The following is a 19,825-nucleotide window of genomic DNA, read 5'->3' as shown; positions in this document are numbered from 1 at the left end:
CATTCTCCATTTCCCTATGTGGGAGCATTGCAAACCGAACCATAGGTTGGGATTTTATACCTGGTTACATTGAACAACACAGCAGCTTTTCAGCATATTTTGTTATTTCTACAGTTGAAGTCAGAAGCTTACATACACCTTAGCCAAATACATTTAAACTCAGTATTTCACAATTCCTGACATTTAATCCTAGTAAAGATTCCCTGTCTTAGTTTAGTTAGGATACCTTATTTTAAGAATGTGAAATGTCAGAATAATAGTAGAGAGAAGGATTTATTTCAGATTTTATTTCTTTCATCACATTCCCAGTGGGTCAGAAGTTTACATACACTCAATTAGTATTTGGTAGCAATGCCTTTAAATTGTTTCACTTGGGTCAAACATTTTGGGTAGCCTTCCACAAGCTTCCCACAATACGTTGGGTGAAGTTTGGCCCATTCCTCCTGACAGAGCTGATGTAACTGAGTCAGGTTTGTAGGCCTCCTTGCTCGCACAAGCATTTTCAGTTCTGCCCACAAATTGTCTATATGATTGAGGTCAGGGCTTTGTGATGGCCACTCCAATACCTTGAATTTGTTGTCCTTAAGACATTTTGCCACAACTTTGGAAGTATGCCTGCGGTCATTGTCCATTTGGAAGACCCATTTGCGACCAAGCTTTAACTTCCTGACTGATGTCTTGAGATGTTGCTTCAATATATCCACATGATTTCCCACCCTCATGATGCAATCTATTTTGTGATGTGCACCAGTCCCTCCTGCAGCAAAGCACCCCCCACAACATGATTCTGCACCCCCGTGCTTCATAGTTGGGATGGTGTTCTTCGGCTTACAAGACCCCTTTTTCCTGCAAACATAACGATGGTCATTATAGCCAAACAGTTCTATTTTTGTTTCATCAGACCAGAGGACATTTCTCCAAAAAGTACAATCTTTGTCCCCATGTGCAGGTTGCTGTTTTGGAGCAGTGACTTCTTCCTTGCTGAGCGGCCTTCAGGTTATGTTGATATAAGACTTGTTTTACTGTGGATATAGATGCTTTTGTACCTGTGTCCTCCAGCATTTTCACAAGGTCCTTTGCTGTTGTTCTGGGATTGATTTGCACTTTTCGCACCAAAGTACGTTCATCTCTAGGAGACAGAACGCATCTCCTTCCAGAGCGGTATGACAGCTGCGTGGTCCCATGGTGTTTATACCTGCGTACTATTGTTTGTACAGATGAACGTGGTACTTTTTTTTACCTTAATTTTACTAGGCAAGTCAGTTAAGAACAAATTCTTATTTTCAATGACGGCATAGGAACAGTGGGTTAACTGCCTGTTCAGGGGCAGAACGACAGATTTGTACCTTGTCAGCTCGGGGACTCGAACTTGCAACCTTTCGGTTACTAGTCCAACGCTCTAACCACTAGGCTTCCCTGCCGCCCCGAGACAGAGACCAAACCTTCAGGCGTTTGGAAATTGCTCCTAAGGATGACCCAGACTTGTGGAGGCCTACAATTATTTTTCTGACGTCTTGGCTGATTTCTTTTGATTTTCCCATGATGTCAAGCAAAGAGGTACTGAGTTTCAAGGTAGGCCTTTAAATACATCCACAGATACACCTCCAATTGACTCAAATTATGTCAATTAGCCTATCAGAAGCTTCTAAAGCCATGACATCATTTTCTGGAATTTTCCAAGCTGTTTAAAGGCACAGTCAACTTAGTGCATGTAAATTTCTGACCCACTGGAATTGTGATACAGTGAAATAATCTGTCTGTAAACAATTGTTGGAAAAAATTACTTGTGTCATGCACAAAGTAGATGTCCTAACCGACTAGCTAAAACTGTAGTTTGTTAACAAGAAATGTGTGGAGTGGTTGAAAAACAAGTTTTAATGACTCCAACGTACATGTATGTAAACTTCCGACTTCAACTGTATATAAAACACTCAACAACAACGTTGGCTCTTTTACCATGGAGGTCAATGGGAAAGAATGTTTGTTTTCCCCAATTTGTGGGTGTGGTTGAGGAGAATTCCTTTTTATGGTGTGAATATCGACTAGGAGTATCGGGACTGACACTATAATCATAGTTATTTGAGTCACAGTAACATTCTCTATTCTAGATGCTCTGAGGAAAATCTAAGGATGTGTGCCAAATGGCACCCTATTCCCTATTTAGTGCACAACTTTTGACGAGAGCTCTATTGGCTCAGGTCAAAAGTAGGGCACCACATAGGGAATAGGGTGCCATTGGCAGTCTTAGACACAGGAGGATAAAGCTTCACACTCCTCTGCACACACACCTGCCTGCAGGACCACAAACACATTGTTTGTGGTCTGTCATGGTCTGTTTTTTATAGACGCTGTTCGCAGTGCGCTGTGACATTTTACATTTATATAAATGTCAGTAAATCTGGTAATATCGCAATCACACACACACACACACACACACACACACACACCCAGGAGCGATCATACACACACACAAACCACCACCTCCATTTAGACCCAGATGTAAATTAGACCAGTCTGCTCACATCAGTAGAAAAACAACAACAATTTATGTTGTTTTATTTACCTGCACAACCAGAGGAACAATGACACTATAATAATATAGAATACATGAGAATAATACAGATTACAATAGAATAATCTCCCCTGAAAGCCAGCATTGGGGAAGTAACTAACACACACACACACACACGGACATCTTATTCACTAGAGACCCATAGAAATCCCACAGCTCTGATTGATGTGAATCACATAGGCTGCTGTAACATACAGGTAACTGACAAAATAAAGGAAACACTTGAGTAAATTAGTATTTTGAAAGTAGGTGCTTCCACACAGGTGTGGTTCCTGAGTTAATAAAGCAAGTAGGTGCATTGAAGCTGTTCTGTCTCATAGTGGCCCAACACCCTATTAAGACACTTTTTATTTTGGTGTTTCCTATATTTTGGCAGTTACTTGTAAAAAATCTCTCTCTCTCTCTCCTCTCAGTCATTATCTCTGTCTCGCACTCTCTTTTTCTCCCTCCCGCTATCTCTCTTCATCTCTCACTTCCATGCTCTCTCTCTCACACACACACACTGTCTTTCTCGCTCTCTTTTCAGTAAACTGTACAGATTAAAATGGGAGCTAAGTCCTCATTTGATATACACTACAGTACAGTCCATATATCAAATGGCAATGAATGATGCATTATGGTTCCCATAGGGCTGAAAGGAATTGTAATCCCAAAAATAATCCCAGATTTTCTACCCCACATTCGCAGGGGGGGAAAAGGTGTTATCTAAAACCTAAAAGGGTTCTTCGGCTGTCCCCGTAGGATAACCCTTTGAAGACCCCAAACGAGTTCTACCTGGAACCAAAAGGGGTTCATCCTGGAACCAAAAAGGGTTCTCGTATGGGGATAGCCGAAGAACCCTTTTGGAACCCTATTCTCAGAGTGTAAAGATTTCCGGGTTTTCTTCGAGAACTAAAATCGTGCATAATTGCGCCAGTTTTAGAGAAGATACTAAGACGAGGAGCGGAAGCGGAACGATGTCTATGGGCCAAGTGTTCCCTCCTCCTCCGGATTTCGAAAGATGTGAACAACTGCAAAAATCGGGATTTGTCTAAATGACTAGTGATGGAAAATCTGCACACCGGAACAAAGTTCCTTGTTTAGTCGTTGCATCGGTTGACAGATGCTACGATACCAGTTATGTTACGTGCATCTGCCCATGAGAGATTAGACTTCTTAAAATAACCACACACACACAAATATACACAAACACAATGACAAATCACAATGCCCAAGCCTGTATGCAATGAAACAATGTATTGTAGAGTACACCATGTAAACCACTGACTGGTCTACAGTGGTCCCGCTTAAATGTAGAGACAAGCGATGAAATGTTCTGATTGGTCAAAGGCAGCACCTGCTAGACCCGAGGGGAATATGGGTTGGCTAGTGGAGCTGTCTGTATGGTGGGGAATGTGGGTTGGCTAGAGCAGTGGTTCTCAAACCTTTCCTAAGCGACCCCCAGCCATTCCATGTATTTGATCTATTCCAGAGCGAGCACACCTGATTCAATTTGTCAGCTAATCATAAAGTCCTTGACTAGGTGAATCAGGTGAGTTAGTTCAGGACTACAACAACATTTTGAAACATTTGGGGATCTCCGAGGAGAGGTTTGAGAACCACTGGGCTAGAGAACCTGTCAAATGGTGTGGTGCTGAATGCTGGTTGGCTAAAGGAGCTGTCCGGTGAGGTGGTGCTGAATGGGGGACGGCTATAGGAGCTGTCCGGTGATGTGGTGCTGAATTTGGGTTGGCTGGAGGAGCTGTGAAATGCAGGGGTGCTGAATGTGGGTTGGCTTGAGCAGGGTCCACTACACAGCGGATTCGACTAATCAAAGCTTGATGATGACTTAGTTGGTCATTTGAATCAGCTGTGTAGTGCTAGGGCAAAAACCAAAACGTGCCCCAGGGGGGACCCCAGGACGGAGTCTGGGCTATAGGAGCTGTCTAGTGCAGTGGGGCTGCTCCTCTCCTCCTTTCCCCATGCATTAGACCAATTACAGCCACACCCAGAGAGAGAGAGAAAGAGAGAAAGAGAGAGAAAGAGAGAGAGAGAGAGGACGGCCACAAATAAACCTAGAGGGAGGGTGAGAGAGATCAAGAGAGGGTTAGCCTACAGCCAGGACGAGAGAGAGAGAGAGAGAGAGAGAGAGAGAGTGAGAGAGAGAGAGAGAGAAAGGCCACAAATAAACCTCTAGGGAGGGTGAGAGAGATCAAGAGAGGGTTAGCCTGCAGCCAGGACGAGAGAGAGAGAGAGAGAGAGAGAGAGAGAGAGAGAGAGAGGGTTAGCCTACAGCCAGGACGAGAGAGAGAGAGAGAGAGAGAGAGAGAGAGAGAGAGAGAGAGAGAGGGAGGGATAGCCTACAGCCAGGACGAGAGAGAGAGAGAGAGAGAGAGAGAGAGAGAGAGAGAGAGTGAGAGAGAGAGAGAGAGAAAGGCCACAAATAAACCTAGAGGGAGGGTGAGAGAGATCAAGAGAGGGTTAGCCTACAGCCAGGACGAGAGAGAGAGAGAGAGAGAGAGAGAGAGAGAGAGAGAGAGAGAGTGAGAGAGAGAGAGAGAGAAAGGCCACAAATAAACCTAGAGGGAGGGTGAGAGAGATCAAGAGAGGGTTAGCCTACAGCCAGGACAGGAAAGAGGGAGAAGACAGGAAAAAAAGAGGGAGAGTGTTTGTGTGTGTTAGTCGGGGAAGCATACAGAAGAATCAGCACTCTCCTTACACAGTTCTCTAGCCCTTACCAACAAACCTGCAGATACAGATACAACATAGGCATTGTACCAATTACATTTACATCCGAATCTGCCACTAACAAAACCTAGCCTGCTGATGCAATCTTCAAACACACACAGGTTGACTGACGCTGCCGTAGAGTTGCACAACACCACGGCGAGACATCTCATCACATCACGTCGAAACTTTCTGTACTCTTTGGACGTCTCATGAAACTCATCGGCTCGGCTTATTCAGCTGCTTCTGAATCCACCCAGGCATCAAAGCAGTACCTGACAAACGATAGCGCCATGTTTCCATAGCGATCTATCTATCTATCTATCTATAATTGGCCGGAGCCACTGCTACTGCCAGCCAGATGCCGAGGAAGACAAGGCAGGCCCATAACAAGCCCAACACCGGCCACTAATCTTGTTATTACTGCCATCATTCAATTGGGCCTGATTTGCATAATTAAGCTCCGTGATTGGCCTGACTCCTGATTGGCCTGAAAGCCTAACAAGCCTCTGTTCTAACGAGCGGCCTTCTTTTTTGTTTTGGTTCTATTGGAAAGAATCAGGGGGCGCACCTTTATCCCTGTGAGACCCAAGCAAAAATCCAAATGAGGATAAAAAAAATGTATTACCCTTCAGAAATACTTCTAATAGGCCAATGATAAAAATAATACATTTTTGGAATTTCAAGTTTGTAGAATAATTGTATGTAAGCTTTGCAAAAATGCACCATTGAGCTTCAATGGCGGGACAAATTTTTATTTTATTTAAAAAAAAATCACATCAAATTGGATTAAAAGCATTGACATGTGATGGAAAAAAATTGTCTTATGGTATATACATTTAAAATGAGGTGATATTATGTCTGAAATAGCTAAATTGATCAACTTGGATCTATCCAAATGTTAGTATTTTGCTAACAAATTCATACTTTTTTGAAGGATCAAGTATTTTGTGGGTTTTCTATGTATGGAGAACATTGAATTTGTTTTCAGTAATATTTGGTTGTCCTTTCTAGTTGAACTTGGAGAGATAGCCATCCTATCTTACTTCTTCACCATAAAATGAATGGTCGTCGACGGCAGTATTCTGACCTCATAAACCAATCATTTATCAAAATATATATATAAATGTTTGTTCTTTTGATACGTAGAGAGAACATCAAAGCATTTTGTTTTCCATATTTGCATCTCACTTACTTCTGCATTAACATATGAATGTGGCCCCATGTCTCAGATTTGCAAACCTTTAAGCGCAATTATGTGTTTTTGGAATACTTACAAAACTACCTCTAAATGTTTGTTTCTCAATAAATACAAAACAAATCGACATAATCATCTTAGAGAAGACAAGAAAAAAAATGTCAAGTCATGGGCTTGCATGGACGCCTACCAACATACAGTATGCTTGTTCATTTACAGTTTTCTATTGAACCTTTATTTAACTAGGCAAGAAAGTTAAGAACAAATTCTTATTTTACAATGACGGCCTACCCCGGCCAAACCCTCCCAACACTGGGCCAATTGCGTGCCGCCCTATGGGACTACCGATCACGGCCGATTGTGATACAAACCAGAGTCTGTAGTGACGCCTCAAGCAATGCCATGCAGTGCCTTAGACCGCTGCGCCACTCGGGAGTCAGACAGTGTGCTCGTGTAGGGGACCAGTGGGATCTCAGACGAGCGGACAGTTTTCTAATGTTTCAGGGGATACTGATGCCACAATAATACTGACACACACCAAATACTACTGTTTGGGTATAAGGAGACGAACGAGGTAGTGTTTGACATGATTTTTTAAGTTTAGGACCGGTACTGGATGTAATTTAGGCAGCGTTGTATTTTTTACAATCGTGGGTTAAGAAGGTTAAAGGGGTGAGTCACTCACACTGCCTTGTGAATCACCATAGGTCTTTCCTTATGACTCATTGATATTAATGAATGAGTCATCTATTACACAGAAAGGATCAAACCCAATTTAGTTGTATTGGCCATGTCAATGTCCCTAATGGCATCCTATTCCCCATGGGCCCTGTCTAAACTAGTGCGCTGCATCGGGAATAGGGTGCTATTTGGGACGTGACCTAAATCTCCCTTTCCACCACAGGGGAGACTGTTGTGAGTCACAGGGCATCACTTCTGGAGCGACACAATCCCACCTGATTACTAGAGACAGACAGGAAGCAACAGGAAGAATGCCCAATAAACCACGGTTTGTATTCATCTGGGGCATTCAACGGGAAAATGTTTTTGCAACAGAAAACAAAAACAAGATCAAGTTGTCCCTCCCTGTTTCAGTCTGTTTTCTTTCGTTTGGTGCCTAATGAATACAACCCAGATGTATCAAATAGTAATGCCACTGACCCACACCCATGGGAAAGCTTTAGTAGAACGCAGGTTGAAGAAAGACAGAGAAAGACTAGGGCAGCCAGAGTGAGACATATTCTATTGCACTATGACATGGCATTTTTATAGAAACACATCCATAAACTATTCTATCATCTATTTCACCACAGATGGCCCAGTTTTATCACAGGGCACTTGGCCCTTATTCAGACATGATCACATCCACCCACATACCTCACACAAAGCCACAAAACTGTGCATCTCCCTCTCACACACTCCCCCACACACACACACACCCACACACAGGAAGAGAAATCACAACCAACTGAAGACTCCGATGACTAGAGATTAGAGATGAGACCGCTCTTACCTCCAGATGGGGTGCAGGGTTGAATCCACACAGGTTGCAGACCTGGGCATGACACTGGGTGCAGGTGCTGTAGTTGGCCGGCTCGCCCGTCACCCCCACGTTGAGACTAGTCTTACACAGGGGACAGCAGGCACCTTTGGCCTGCTGCTGGGGGGGTCCCTGTTGGGGTGCGTGGGATCCCTGTTGGGGTGCGTGGGGTCCCTGTTGGGGTGCGTGGGGTCCCTGTTGGGGTGCGTGGGGTCCCTGTTGGGGTGCGTGGGGTCCCTGTTGGGGTGCGTGGGGTCCCTGTTGGCCAGGATGAGTTCCTAGTGGTTTCCCAGCCCCAGCTGCAGCTCCCTGGGGTCCGGCTGGTTTGGGGGCAGGTTTGGAGGGCTGTGGCGGAGCAGCTACTGGGTTATCTGATATGAGGGTGCTGGCCTGGTTGAGGAGGGAGGCACCGAAGCCACCGAAGCCTCCAAACAGCTTCCCAAAGGTCTGCTCGGGGGCGGCGGCCGGGGGTGGGGGCTGGCGGGACGGGGAGCTCCCTGCACTACGGGTGTGGTCCTGGCGGAGGGGCAGGGGCTGGTGGGCAGGGGAGCCACGGAGGTCAGGCTGGGATGGAGCTTTGGCCATACCTGGGAGAGGGACAGCTCCTGGGGGGAGACGAGCCCCACCCTGGCCCTGGGCTGGAGCAGGGCCCCCTGGACTTCTCTGCTGCTGAGGGGTCTGCCCCGGGCCTGGACCAGTCTGTCTGTTAGGGCCCGGTGGAGGCTGGGCCTGTGTCGGAGCCTGATGCTGGGTTAGGGGCTGTGCCTTAGGTGGGGCTTGGGGCTGGGGCTGAGGTTGGACCTGGGGCTGAGGTTGGACCTGCGGCTGAGGTTGGACCTGGGGCTGAGGTTGAGGTTCAGAGATGGGCTCTGGTTTGGCTTGGTGAGAAGGAGAGTGTATCTGCTGCTGGCTCTTGGAGCGAGGTGTCTCCATGTCCATTCCCAAAGCTCTCTGCATCTGGCAGTTCAGACACAGCCACTCCTGGACCTACGGTAGCAATGAAGAAGAAATAAAAACGCATTAGCAAGAGGTATCTATACAGAGTACTATACATACCCAGTGTCACCAACTGAATTCACTAAAATCATTGCGCGTTACCCGATTGGTTTGACTAACAAAAATGAATACATACATTTCTGAAAACTTTATAGACAATCGATGGATGTTTTCAAGGAACAAATCATATGTCAAATATACATTGAGCAAGAGAACTGGAGCCGTGTGTATCAAGCGTCTCAGACGTCATGTCCCCCTGTTCGTAAAATGCAAATCGGAAAAGCAGAACTGATCCTAAATCAGCACTTTGATACACCTTGGCTTGTCTCACTAGGAGCCTCTTGTTGGTAAACAGCAGGGCTGATAAATGATGACGTAAGCTTACTGACACATGGCATGGGATCCACCGCCTTCTGTCCTCTCTCATGCTGTCTTGTCTCAGTCCTTCTCTCCTCGCTTCCCTCTTCCTCCCTTTCCCTTTCATGTCTTCGTTGTCTCTCTCTCTCTGCCCCTGCCTTCTCTTTCTTCCACCTTCTCTCTCTCTCTCTCTCTCTCTCTCTCTCTCTCTCTCTCTCTCTCTCTCTCTCTCTCTCTCTCTCTCTCTCTCTCTCTCTCTCTCTCTCTCTCTCTCTCTCTCTCTCTCTCTCTCTCTCTCTCTCTCTCTCTCTCTCTCTCTCTCTCTCTCTCTCTCTCTCTCTCTCTCTCTCTCCCCTTCTCCTTACTCCCTCTTCACCAGGCAGATACTGTAACAAGACAGGAAAACCACACCCTCCCTGTCCCCTGATCCAGCGCCATGATGCGCAACTCGGACCTTTAGAACAGAGAACCATGTGGCCCCTAGTTTCACTCACAAACCATACTAATCATGTATGCCATTTAGCGTTTAGCTTTTATCCAATGCGACTTACAGTCATGCACGCATATATTTTTCATATGGGTGGCCCAGAACAAATCCAACCAACGATTCATGGCGTTGCAAGCACCATGCTTTACAAACCACACACACACGCGCACACACACACACACACACACACACACACACACACACACACACACACACACACACACACACACACACACACACACAACTCACACAAAGAAGAAAGGCCCCGTCTTCCCAGACATCCCTGTTTCATCAACGAAGTATGATTTCAGAGGACTCGCTCTTTCCTTTAATGAGTAACGGTGCGTGGGTGAAATCACTGGGGAAGCCAATACAGAAAGAAAAGCCATATTACAACCTATGTGTTGTGATAATGGTGTTGTTTGCTCTAAAAACCTGTTAGTTCATATGCCTTGCGACTGTGATACATAGCCCTAAATGCCAAGACAATAAGAATAATATTATATTCTTATAAATAATTGATTAATAAATTCAACCACACTTTTGTTTCATTACAAAACCTGGAGTGCAGCATCTGTCCAGTGATGTCCATGGCTGTCATACAGTACACTCTTTTCTTTTTTGTTGTCCTAGGCTACCTGGCTAAAATGCTTGCTAACTAGCCTAACATGCATTCATGGGCAATGTTAGCCTTCTATATCTAGGTATGTATTCAAACTTCCATCCTCTCAGGCCAGGGGCACAGCAATGTATGAATTAATGGTTGGATCAGAATCGCCATTGTAATCATTAGCCAGTACGGAGAATTTAGTAAAGAGAGGATTTTAGCTAGCTAGCCACCGCAGGACAGCAACACAACGAGATGTAAAACAATTCAAGTTTTTCTGTCAATAATGGCATTTGCCATGTGATGTGATTGGCCTGAATCCAAATCCAAAAACGGACAGTTTTTTTTTTTTGTGCGCCAGGACCATTCACAGCTGAGGTCACTCAGTTTAGCTCAATGCTGATTGGCTATTATTTTATTCATTTTTTATTAAGGGAGGCCAAATACTTGCTGGCTTCCCTTGCATTCAATGGTTCGGGCGGCAACAATGTAATGCTCTTTCTGACCAGACAGCATCAGATAGATACGCTACACATACTGAGGCAGAGGGGCGCTGTTTCGTTTGCTCGGATGCTTTCTCCGGTGAGATACATTCAGCCTCTTCCAAATTGAAGGATATTTTTGAAACACAGAGGGGAAAGATACGTTAGTTTCTATGTTTTTTTCTTGGTACATTTTTTTGGGGAAGCCTGGCTTCCCTTGGCACCCATGAATACACACCGCCGCATTTAATGGCTGTTTATGGTCTGTGGAAGTGATTGCAAGTAAATGAGTCTGTTCTTACATCATTAAGTTTCTCATTTTGTACTGAGACGTAATGAATCTTGTCTTGCATGGTTTTTTTTCCATCTAGCCAGTCTGTACCAGCCACTATTGATCATTGCTCATGAATATGATTCCCTCATTACTTCCTTCCATGTTATTGCTCTGAAGATCCAATTTTGAACCGCTTCAAAAGCACACAGACACGCATATCGGTATTTCATTTTGCTCAAAAGCACACAGATCTGTCTAATTCCGCTCACACAAACACACAGACAGACACACAAACTCCTGTATTCACTCATACAAACAGACAGACACACAAACTCATATATTCACTCGTACCCAGAGACAGACAAACACACAATATGTCACCGAAATATGCAGTTCTACAAAGACATACACAGAATTGTATACGGAAGAGTTTGAGATGCAATATTTATTGTATTTACGTATATCACTGTTGGGCAATAACATGTCCAGTGACAGCCAAGGTGCCATGGCTGTGTTGTAACATGCAGTCCACACCCACTTGGCACACACTGGTTGAGTCAACGTTGTTTCCAAGTCATTTCAATGAAATGAAACAACGTGGAACAGATGTTGAATGGACATTTGTGCCCCAGTGGGGAGGGCTCTAGTTCTGTATCTGACTATCCTGTACTATCCTCCACAGGACTGGTCGTGTCAAGCATATACAGTAGGTAGTGTCCCAAATTGCAACCTATTCCCTATTTAGTGCACCACTTTTGAGCAGAGGGCAGTGGTCAAAAGTAGTGCTCTAAAAAAGGGGCCTGGTCAAAAGGAGTGCACTAAATAGGGAATAGGGTACCATTCCAAACAGTGCCCTGGTCAAAACGAGTGTACGAAATCACTTCCAGGGTGCCATTTGGGACACACCCATGGACAGCTAGAGCATATTACAACTCCAGCCAGCCAGGCACGATAGCATAGAATCATTATGCCTGGTTGGTGAATGCTAGAAAAAGAACCCCTCTCGCTGCATGGCGAAGGATGCCTCACCAGATCATACTAAACTTGAAATAAATGTTGACCTTTGGGACACAGCCGAGATCTCGTATTGTTGCCATAAGCCCGTCTGGACCATAGTAATGGAGAGGGCTGAGAGGAGAAGGTTGTTACACCTATTATTGAGGAGTGCATATTTCCCATGAGGCCTTTGTTGATATTTTGTACACTGGGTCAGGTGGTCAATGACAACAAGTCAGTGTGTTTCTGGGTCAGTCTGTCTGTCTGTCTGCCAGTGTGTGTGTCAGTCATTCAGTCACAGTAGTATCCCACACCCTGTTTTAGTCCCTGTAGTCTCTCTGAGGTTGGAGTGACGAGGCATTCCTTTGAACAGTCAATCAACCTGGCACGCTCACAAACAACAGTGGGCTGCAGGGAAAATAGATATGCAAAAACAAACAAGCCAGGGCCTTGATCAAATCAAGGTTGAGCTCTCTCTCTCTCTCTTTCGCTCTCTCATAGTTTCTCCCTTTCTCCCTTTTCTCTCTTTCGTAGCATCGCTTAAGACAATTATGTTGACCTTTATGAAATATGATATTTTGTGGAGAGCCAGCACTCGTTTACCTCTCTCTCTCTCTCTCCCTCTGTAACTCTCTCTCTCTCTCTCTGCCTATTCTGAGGCAATCATGTGAGTCTTGATCAAATGTGATTTTTTTTCTTCCATGAAAAAGCATGAAATTACAGCAACACTATCGCGGTCTCTCCCCCATTTCATTTCTCTCTTCTGCCCTCCCTCCATCTTGGTCTCCCTCTACATCTTTATCACTCGTTCCCCTGTCCTCATCTCTCCATCGCAGTCCTCTCAATCTTCATTTCTCTCCCATCTCGTCATCCATTTTCCACTACTCTAGTAGTGGCTGGTAGTGTGTGTGTGTATGTTCTGCACCCTGTCACCTCCTGCCATTGATTGAAGCACAAATTACACAGCAATGCTTCAGATATCAATGCTTCTCATATATTTTTATACAAATATAAATGAGAGAGAGAGAGAGAGAGATTTTAGGAAATCATTTAGCAGTGAGAAGCCTACAGAGCTGGATATATACCCCGTATATTACAGGGATAGACCACAGAACTGTCATACCAAAACACACACTGTCTAAACGCCAGCGGAAAACAAATATGTTAATAAATTCTAATCAGGATCTATTCTTCTCACACGCCATTTCTCTTTCTTTTGCTCCTCTATCTTTGCTGGCTGCCATGTCAAGCTAATGCTAAACATCATCAGGTCTCAGCCAGCCACACCCTCAGTCAAGCAGACACTGTCTACGTCTGGAATGGCACCCTATCCCCTGCATAGTGCACTGCATAGGGAATCATTTGGGACGCAAGAAGACACAGTGGTTATGTGAGAAATGGCGTAGCAGACCGAGACAGGCGAAACAGACAGAGACAGGCGTAGGGGGTTCTGGTCAAAGGTAGTGCACTGCATAAGGAATAGGTTTCCATTTGGGCCGCAAGCAGACACAGTGGTACTGTGAGGAACGGTGGATCGGACAGAGACGGACCCAGACCCAGCGGTAGACAGACGGAGAAGCCATGCCCTGCAGAACAACCTTCTGCAGTACCACCAAGCTGCAGCGGGCTAGGCTACATGTTGCTGCTGAACACTGCAGTCTGGGGAGAAAGGAGGAATTCGAAATGCAGTGGTTTATCAACTAGCACAAAACTGGGCCAGGAGACATCAAAAGGCCTCGCTGTGCCTTTGTAGCGTACACACACACAAATTATGGAACACACAAACGGGGCGCACACACTTTCTCCAAAAGGCGCTTCCCTCGTTACTAAATGTTGCTAGGCTGGCATTCGAGTTCTGAAGCAGAAACCTTCGGCGGCTGGAAGGAAAACGATGATAGGTGTCTTGAAGGTGATTAGTGGAAAACCTCTCCGTGTTGTGAAAGCCGCATCTCGATGTTGTACACCAGGCAATGACAGGACGTTACAGGCCCAGCAGGGGCCCCGCTAGGGATCCCACAGGACTGGCATCAGATGGAGAAAAAAACTCACAGAGTAGTCTGCTTCTCAATGGTGGCTGGTGGCACTTCGAAATCGGAGGACGGGCGCATAGTAATGGATTGGAACGGAATCAATAGAACGGTATGGTTTCCATGTGTTTGATAGAGCTCCATTCCAGCCATTATTACGAGCTCTACTCCCCTCAACAGCCTCCACTGATTCTGCTGCTCCGTGTACGACACCCGTGTTTGTCAACCTCCGCTCCGTGAGATGTTGCGGATCGGTTTATAAGATAGTTAACCTCTTATGGCTGCATCCCTTGTTCTCAATTTCAGCCTGAAGACATACCCTAATCTAACTGCCTATAGCTCAGCCCCAGAGGCTAGGATGTGCATAGTCTTGGTATGAATAGAAACATTCTGAAGTTTTTGGAAATGTTAATTGAATGTAGAAGAATATAACACTGTAGATCTGGTGGAAGAAAAGAGAAAGAAAGAGCATACGTTTTCTGTTTTTTATTGTTGTAGCATCATCTTTCACATGTACTAGAATAGCCACACAGTCAGATAGGATGCTGGAGATCATTTTGATGGATAACACAAGAGGGCAACTGTAGGTGTGCAAAGTTTCAGACTGATAACTTCAGGAATGGGTGAGCTACATGACATTTAGCATGAAGTCACCCAGGTGTCCCACACAAGTTGCCCAAATGTACCCAAGTGGCCGAATTGGTGAAATAACCTATAACTATATACAACAGTGCAAATAACTATATACAACATATCAAAAAGCAATTCTAACACAAATGCGACACAGAACACAACGACGTCTCCATGCTGTGCCCTTTTGGCCCTGAAGCGCAGTCATGCCTGCAGCAATGAACTGTGGCATATGAACACCTCCGCAGGAGTAGTGGGGGCAGAGGTAGAGCGGGCAGCTTGGCACCGGGGGCTCCCAGTCGGAGTCGCTATCACTGTGAAAGAAAACATTTTTAAAAATATTTATATTGTATGAGCCTTTTATCAACACATACAATAAACAGATATGTATTGTATAGAGCAGAGGGAACAGTCACTAAGGTGAAGTGCTGTTCCATTCAACTCCGGCCATTGTTGTGGGCCTGCCCTCCCCGAACAGCACCTAACGGCTATTTCATATGGAAATACAGAGGAGTAGCAGGTGCAGTGGCCATGTGTGTGTTTGCTGTTCTACTCCATTCCATTTGAATAAAAAAAAATATATATATATCTGACATGGAATATACAGTGGGGCTAAAAAGTATTTAGTCAGCCACCAATTGTGCAAGTTCTCCCACTTAAAAAGATGAGAGAGGCCTGCAATTTTCATCATAGGTACACTTCAACTATGACGGACTAAATGAGAAAAGAAAATCCAGAAAATTACATTGTAGGATTTTTTATGAATTTATTTGCAAATTATGGTGGAAAATAAACTTTTGTTATTGACCAAATACTTCTCAATACTTTGTTATATACCCTTTGTTGGCAATGACAGAGGTCCAATGTTTTCTGTAAGTCTTCACAAGGTTTTCACACACATTGGTAGCTGACATTTACATTTACATTTAAGTCATTTAGCAGACGCTCTTATCCAGAGCGACTTACAAATTGGTGAATTCACCTTCTGACATCCAGTGGAACAGCCTGACTAAATACCTTTTTGCCCCACTGTATGTATGTATGTATGTATGTATGTATGTATGTATGTATGTATGTATGTATGTATGTATGTATGTATGTATGTATGTATGTATGTATGTATGTATGTATATATACACACATACATACATACATACACACACACACACACACATATATACACACACACACACACACACCCAAACAAACCACATTTATTTTTTTATTTTATTTTTTTGCAAAAATAAATAAATATATATATTTCATAAAACGGCATTAGCACTTACCCATCCAGAAGTACGTCCTGTCCTCGCAGAAACAGCTCCTCAGCTCCTGTTTGAATCATAACACTCAAAGATTCCTCAAACAAAAATATCTGCCTCACTTTCCCGATCAATCTCTTCTATAATCTGGTGCAAATCTGTAAATTTAAACTTGGACTTCGCTTTTCCTGATTTATTCGCCATGATGTCTTCAATGAAATAGTTGAAAATACTACTTTCCAAAATACTGTTGTACATAACAAGGTTCACTGAAACTCCTCTGATGGTCAAGGCGAGAATGGAGTTCGTTACGTGTGCGATAACAAACAAGGAATGGCGGTCCAACCCATAACCATTACATACTGGCGTTTACCTCAGCTCATTACCTCAGCTCAGCTCATCTACCCAGCTAGATTTCAAGAAGATCAGTGGTCATAGGGCAGAAATACAGTCAATCAACGAAGCTTCGCTAAAATTATTGGTGCTCAAGGAAGTCATTGCTCGTTGTCTTCAAATCAGTTCACTTCGGTCAATACTCCCCGCCAAAAAAAACTATCACGTTTGGCTGTGTTGCAAACAGAGGAATGTACTGAAACCAACCATGACTAGATAAACAATTGTTTACGGTGTGTAATTACGTCGAATGCTCCGTAAAAAAATTGATAGAGATGGAATTCACAGCACAAACGGTTTACAAAATGTTTAGATTTAGGCTATAAAAATGGATTTTATCAAAGAAAATGGCACTTCATTTGATCACTGGGACCCTCAGGAAGAGAAATAAGAGCAAGATATCAGAATGAAAGTCATAATTTTACCTTCAGATGTGAATGTGTAAAAACTGTCATGGCGGAAAATATTTTTTGTTGTTGATTGCTCTTCTCAAACAAAAGCATGATATTTGTTCTCTGTAATAGCTATTGTAAATCGGAAAACGTAGTTTGATTACCAAGATCCTAATCTTTTGAAGGAAGTAAGACACTTGCATTTTCAAGAATGTTTAATGTTACGACGTTGTGTTTTTAGTTGTCACTCTGAAATTTCCCCTGATGTTGATCCCTGTACGGGGATCGCAGCCATACAGTAAAGTCCGTTCTACAGAGCTAGGTGTAACGCAAGCGGCCCCCGAAAGAGGGCCAACCTTTTTTTATTCTTCGAGAAACCATGTGTTACACAGAATATTGGGCTAAGTAATGAGATTTTACTTCGAGGCAGAGAAGCACTCTGTTGACATTGAAGAGTGAAGCTCTCTGCTCTCTAAATAAAACGGCGCCATCAGCCTTGGTGAGGAATGGGCACATTTTACTGAAGTGAGGTATGGAATGTCTGCCCAAATGATGCAGTTCTGCTAGCTCAAGGGAAGACATGGAATGTTCTATTCAGGTAAGGTATGCAATATTTTGTCAAATGTGTGGTTGGAATGTGAAGTCTGAGGTGTGTCTTAAATAGCACCATATTCCTAACAACTGCCACCATTACACTCTTAGAAAAAAGGGTTCCAAAAGGATTCTTCGGCTGTCCCCATTAGGATAACCTTTTTTTTGGATCCAGGTAGCACCCCTTTTTGGTTCCAGGTAGAACACTTTTGGGTTCAATGTGGAACCCTCTGTGGAAAGTGCTCTACATGGAACCCAAAAAGGGATCTATCCGGAACCAAAAAGGGTTCTTCAAAGGGTTCTCTTATGGGGACAGCCGATAGACCCCACTAGATTATTAATAGCACCCTTTGTCCTAAGTGTGTCTGGGCCCTAGTCAAAAGAAGTGCACTATATGGGCAATAGGGTACTATTTGGGAAACAGTCAGGGAGATTCTTAGAACGCTGTGGTCTAGTGAGGTACAGTTTGTAACTCTCTAGTTACCAAGGTTAATTATGGAACATTCTGCAGAGGTGACATGCATTTAAAAACAAAACACACACACACACACACATGCATGCACACACACACAGACACACACACACACATGCGCGCACACGCACGCACGCATGCATGCATCCAAGTACACGTGAACACACACACCCACACATGCACACACACAGAACAGCCCCCTACCCTAGGCGGCAGCTGTCATTCTGTCCCGTGGCTGGCAGCCTGTTATAAACCCTTGTTTTATCTGTCACTGCTACAGTATTTAACGAATTAACTCAACCCACAGGCTCCTTCTACAGTATATAACGAACTAACTCAACCCACAGGCTCCTGCTACAGTATTTAACGAACTAACTCAACCCACAGGCTCCTGCTACAGTATTTGCTTAACTAACTCAACCCACAGGCTCCTGCTACAGTATTTGCCTATCTAACTCAACCCACAGCCTCCTGCTACAGTATTTCCCTAACTAACTCAACCCCCAGCCTCCTATACAATACACTTCACTTCAGCCCCCGTTGAAAGGCCAGGATCCTATCTACAATGACTGGAAAGACAGAAGACATAGGCTGTTCCACATGACAGCCATAGGGCTCTGGTCAAAAGTGGTGCTTATATACAGTGGCAAGAAAAGTTATGTGAACCCTTTGGAAATACCTGGATTTATGCATAAATTGGTCATAACACTTGAACTGATCTTCATCTAATTCATAACAACAGACAAACACTGCTTGCTTAAACTAATAACACACAAACAATTGTGTCTTTATTGAACACACCATGTAAACATTCACAGTGCAGGGTGGGAAAAGTATTTGAACCCTTGGATTTAATAACTGGTTGACCCAATAACTGGTTGGCAGCAATAACTTCAACCAAATGTTTTCTGTAGTTGCGGATCAGACCTGCATAGCGGTCAGTAGGAATTTTGGAACATTCCTCTTTACAAAAATGTTTCAGTTCAGCAATATTCTTGGGATGTCTGGTGTGAACTGCTCTCTTGAGGTCATGCAACAGCACCTCATTTGGGTTGAAGTCAGGACTGGGCCACTCCAGAAGGTGTATTTCCTTCTGTTGAAGCTATTCTGTTGTTGAATTACTTCTGTGTTTTGGGTCATTGTCCTGTTGGATCACCCAACTTCTGAGTGATGTCCGGTTGAGCTTCAATTGGCGGACAGATAGCTTTACATTCTCCTGCAAAATGTCTTGATAAACTTGGGAAACCTGTCAATGATAGCAAGCTGTCCAGGCCCTGAGGCAGAAAGCCAGCCCCAAACCATGATGCTCCCTCCACCATACTTTGCAGTTGGGTTGAGGTTTTGATGTTGGTGTGCTGTTCCTTTTTTTCTCCACGAATGGTGTTGTCTGTTCCTTCCAAACAACTCAACTGTAGTTTCATCTGTCCACAGAATATTTTGCCAGTAGCGCTGTGGAACATTCTGGTGCTCTTTTGCGAATTTCAGAGGTGCAGCAATGTTGTTGTGTTTTTAACAGCAGTGGCTACTTCTGTGGTGTCCTCCCATGAACACCATTCTTGTTTAGTGTTTTACATATTGTAGACTCGTCAACAGAGATGTTGCAGAGTTTTCTGTATGTTTTTAGCTGACATTCTTCTTGACCAGTTTAGGCCAGGAGCACAGTACCTCACAACACCTCAACTCTCGACTCTGCTGTGGCTAATTATTGGTAATAGGGTTGCAACCGGTAACTTGTCAAAGTTTTCCAGAAATCCTGGTTAGAAGATTCCACATTTCCTGCTTATTCCCTCCTGATTCTGATAATCTTCCAACCGTGATTTCTGGAGAAAAAAAAATGGAATTT

General features: G+C 44.1%; 1 protein-coding gene across 1 annotated transcript in view; it reads right to left on the bottom strand.

The window, feature by feature from the left end:
• The window catches only part of bsnb (bassoon (presynaptic cytomatrix protein) b), a 115,194-nt gene that overhangs the window by 78,741 nt on the left and 16,628 nt on the right, over nt 1–19,825 (bottom strand). Inside the window, exon 3 of the mRNA XM_064965702.1 lies at nt 7,990–9,003. Within this exon, the coding sequence (XP_064821774.1) occupies nt 7,990–9,003 (1,014 nt within the window). The remainder of the gene's footprint in view (nt 1–7,989; nt 9,004–19,825) is intronic.

This window comes from Oncorhynchus masou, chromosome 5, assembly GCF_036934945.1.
Source record: "Oncorhynchus masou masou isolate Uvic2021 chromosome 5, UVic_Omas_1.1, whole genome shotgun sequence".
Classification (NCBI taxonomy): domain Eukaryota; kingdom Metazoa; phylum Chordata; class Actinopteri; order Salmoniformes; family Salmonidae; genus Oncorhynchus; species Oncorhynchus masou.
The sequence above is the reverse complement of the archived record's forward strand: the minus strand, read 5'-3'. Positions and strand labels throughout refer to the sequence as shown.